Source organism: Citrus clementina, unplaced genomic scaffold, assembly GCF_000493195.1.
Source record: "Citrus clementina cultivar Clemenules unplaced genomic scaffold, Citrus_clementina_v1.0 scaffold_8, whole genome shotgun sequence".
Taxonomy (NCBI): Eukaryota; Viridiplantae; Streptophyta; class Magnoliopsida; order Sapindales; family Rutaceae; genus Citrus; species Citrus x clementina.
In genome coordinates this window covers 3,753,340-3,757,700 of record NW_006262022.1, presented here as the reverse complement: position 1 = coordinate 3,757,700, position 4,361 = coordinate 3,753,340, and the positions used below count along the sequence as shown (strand labels likewise).

Genomic DNA, 4,361 nt, shown 5'->3' with positions numbered 1-4,361 from the left:
TAGGTTCTTCAACTGCGACAATTATCCAGTATAGTTGTTTTCATGATTTTAAACAAACTCTTTCATCTTCTGGATTACCATTTGCATTGTTCTAAGAGTTGGTCAGTAGTAAGACTTTTATTTAATATTATTACTCAGTGTACTTTATTCTATTGGCCACACGTATTTTTCCTTTATTCATAGAAGTTGCATGTTCCTCATCACTATGTATGTCATAAATTTGTTTTTCCTCCCTCTTATTTATTTATTTATTATTATTTTTTTTTTAACGATCTCAATTTGTCAAAGTCTCTCTCTCTTTCTGTCACATACACATACACACATTTTTATTCAATTTTGACCATCAGAAGTCTGTCTCTTATTGTCCATACTGGTGCTTGTGTGTGTATCCTGGATGGCTTTGAACATCTCGTTTTCAATCTGATTCATATGTGAGAAACTGTAAAATGGAATTAGTTTATTTTGCCAACTATTTGAGGAGGAACTATCGCGCGTATGGAACTCAATTCTTAATGAATTTTTTTGTGATTGAAAATAAGTAGTTCACCCAATATGTTCTGGCAAAATTATATTTCTGTTTTCTTCCTGAATTTTGATTTTAGCCTAGATGAGTTATTGTGATTTTTCTGACCATTTAATTGTCCTTTGTTGTTATTACAGTAAATGTGGATGATGCCGTGGATGACATTGTACGGCAGTTTAAAGGGGTTTCGGATGGCTTGATGAGGAAAGTTGTTGGTTCACCTTCCCCCACTGATGATGCCTCCTCAATCTCTGGTAGAAACTTGTCATTGAGTACCGATGAAATTAGTAAATGTGTTGTAAGGCAAAATACATCTGAGACCGTGAACAGCTTCTCTGACAATGAAGACGGTGATAAAGATGGAAGCTATGACCTTCAGGAGGTCACATCTTTTGCACAAGGAACTGGGTGGCATTCAGACAATGAATTGAACTCAAAAGGTTTTCCACCTCGGGTAGTGAAACGTGGTGAAGAGTCTAGGAACTTAGCCACACAGAAGGAATTTAGCTTAGAGGCAAAAACTGAAGGGATTGGCCAGGTTGGATTTCCTGCTGCCAGTTCTCCACTAATCCCAGATCATTTGGAAGATCCAGCTGGAATGCCTCCAGAGGTAATGTTCATATAATTGGCATTATATTGGTTTTGCGCATGAATTTGAGTATCTTGATACCGTGTTAATTTTAAATACCTATCATATTTGAGGTAGCATGGTAAAAAGTTCTTGGAGTTTTCACGGTATGATGAAACATCCATTAAGTTAAATTCTTGAGTCGAAGGCTAAGGTGTAGGGTGGCAAGGCAAAAATGGCAGAAGTGCTCAATAATGAATACCTGTTAGCAAGCTCAATCGGTGATGATATATCTTTTTGCCACTTCAAGGAATTGCTAATAATTGATTTCACCGTCTGTCCTATTTAATGCTCCATTTTTTTGTCAGTAGAAATGTCTTCAGGGACAAGGGAATTTTGGACTGGGTTGAAAATGATATTAGGTTTTAAAGGCAATATTAAACAATATGTGTGATATAGAGATAACTAGTGTATTGAAAGTTTCCATACAGACTATGTATAAATGCATTGATGACCTTAAAGACTTTAGAGTGTACTTATTGGTTTATGTTGGGATTGTTGCAATTTTATGATGATTCAAGTAATTCTTTATCTCTTTCACTTAATAGAGTGATGTTTGGTTTTTAGATTTCTGTGTTTTATTTGATATTCATGTTTCTCTTGCGTACCTTTTGAGCGTACTACTTGTATATATAAGTTTGCATCCAGTTCTTTTTGGTGCATTCATTGTTATTTTTATTTACTTCCGTAAGGTCAAGAATATAGCCTGTTTGCTAAATTTTTTAACCTGGTATATTTTTGTATGAGATATTTTATTGTTTATAATTGATTTTCTTCCAGTGGACTCCGTCCAACGTAAGTGTGCCTCTATTGAATTTAGTGGACAAGGTATTTCAACTTAAGAGAAGAGGCTGGCTAAGGTGAGCTAAAATTTTTCCTGCCTTGAGTAATTGCGCGATCATTTTTTGTTTCAACATCTTAGTATTGGTTCGTTGCATGGTCAATTGTGTGAATTTGTTCTGAGAGTGGTAAACAATTATGATGTGCCCTTTCATCTACCAGAAACTGTGATTGAATTGTTGTTTTCTTGCATTCGAGAATTTGGAATTATGTATGACAATGATCTAGAGGGTTTCAATAATTAAGAGTGTTCTCTTTTCATCGCTCTTTTAACTACAAAGTGCTAACGACTGAGATTTGTCACATTTGTTACTTTATGATCAAGTGTCATGTTCTTTTCTTCTGGTTCTTCTTCTGGTAACAACTTTCTTGGTTGAGATCTCTTTTATGCTGCTGTTATTGCCATCACATTTTGAATGGATAACATTTGAGCATTTCTACTACTGATAGTTTATTTTAAGAAGCTATCCTTTGGCCTTCCTGTGTTTTTTGTGAACTTTCTTGAGCTATTACCTTGATGACATTCTCTTTGCTACATAATACATATATATGATCATCCAGTCCATGAACATGAACTTTAACTTAAGCATGGTCTTAGTAGCATTGAACTTCTATTTTTTGAGTATTATAATTTATTTTTATTTCTTGTATTCTGGCTTATTTTCACTTTTACTTTTTTGTGTGCATGATAGAAACTTTTAAGGAATTTGTTAGTTGGAACCAAACAATACTAACCGTTTCCAGACTTTGCTAATGGTTATTCACAGCTTTCTAGGCTTCCTATATTCATGTCTGTTTACCCTAAAGCAATTATCTTTTTGCAGTCATATGACCACATCAAACATAACGCTCTACTATCAAGGATTTGTATAATTTTTGTCTAATATGTATCATGTATGTATTTGGTCAACGCAGACGACAGGTCTTTTGGATGTCAAAGCAAATACTTCAGCTAGTAATGGAAGATGCTATTGATGACTGGCTCTTGAGGCAGATATATTGCCTTCGAAGAGAAGACAATATTGCGCTAGGGATTCGGTGGCTTCAAGATGTAAGATTCAAACTAATTATAATAGTCAACTATATACTTTATGTTGACAAGTTCAGTAATCTAAAGCTATACATGCAATCATCAGTTGGTGAGAGGCTTCAAACAAGTATTATAAACGCAGCCTATTAACAGCTGATTCTGCTTTTTTCATAGGTTTAACATATATAAGTTGGGTAGCTGTGTATTTAAGTATATTAGAGTTCACGCTTGGACATCAGCTCCAAAGTGTGCAGATTTGACAGGATTTAGCATAGTCCTACTGGGACTTTTAAGCTGAGATTTTTGTGCTGAACGTAGGCAGCTGAAGCGCCATTGCATCCATTTTAATCCCACTGTATAGATAGCTCAGTTTTAAAAACCCATAAAGTCCTAGGCTTCTTTAAATAAATCCACTTTATATGTTTTGTAAATTTCCTTAAAGAAGGCTTCAATCATTAACCTTGTACTAGCCCTGCAATGTTTTGTTTCAGGAAACTGACTAAATGATTTAGAGTTTAAACTACAGAAATGTTAGCATGTGCAATTGGCAAGAACATTATTTGAGTTACAATGTAGAAAGAGATCTCTTGTTATTTGATGCTAAAAGTGATCCATGAAAGAAAGCATCTTTGTTTAAGCATTGTGCTGGACTATCTTCTGAGACCATAGAACCAGAGTGTTAATGATACTCTGGCTCGTCAGTGCTAGAGCATGAGAGAAAACTTTGATGGTCTCTCTGAAAAGTCAGGTGAAAGCCAAATTGAGTTGCTTGGCCTTCTTCATAGTTCGTAACACTGAATTGACTTCTGCTGAATGCCCTTTTGCCTTTCTCATGTCGGAAGGTTAAAAACAAGTGTGGGTTTAAGTTATTAACAATCAGTAATGAGCGAACCCAATGCTGTCAAATGTCCGATAGACCCACAGGATGAGTATGCTGATGACAGTTATATTTGACAAGTGCATGCATATAAAACCTGCTTAGTGTGAGCTTTTCTGTTTATTTGCATGTTAAAATTGTTTTCTATGAAAGTATAGAGATACATTCAGATACTTTGAGCTGCTATTTTTGATTTATTATTGTCTCCCATTTGCATCCGGTCACATGTCACGTTTCATTTATTTATTGTTTTTAACTTGATTATTTGTTTGAAACATTCCGTTTCATTTGCTGAAATCTAGGAGCGACTATCATTTGATGTGCCTCTGGTTGACATAATTTATTTTGAAGTGTACCAAGTTTAAATTTGGTGTGATGGTCAAGGTCCTTTATAAATGGGATATGATTGAGAGAATTGACTGGTGAAAAGAGGAGACGCATTTGAAATTTTTTATTTTATGTT

The 4,361-nt window shown here is 34.9% G+C and overlaps 1 protein-coding gene across 2 annotated transcripts in view; it reads left to right on the top strand.

Moving 5' to 3' along the window:
• Nucleotides 1-3,446, top strand: part of LOC18033634 — a 24,193-nt gene extending 20,747 nt beyond the window's left edge. For both annotated transcript variants that reach the window (XM_024178874.1, XM_024178873.1), the window contains 3 exons: nucleotides 661-1,133; nucleotides 1,932-2,011; nucleotides 2,907-3,446. In XM_024178874.1, coding sequence (XP_024034642.1) covers nucleotides 661-1,133; nucleotides 1,932-2,011; nucleotides 2,907-3,171 — 818 coding nt within the window. In that variant the 3' untranslated portion in view covers nucleotides 3,172-3,446. The remainder of the gene's footprint in view (nucleotides 1-660; nucleotides 1,134-1,931; nucleotides 2,012-2,906) is intronic.
• Nucleotides 3,447-4,361: the final 915 nt, after the last annotated feature.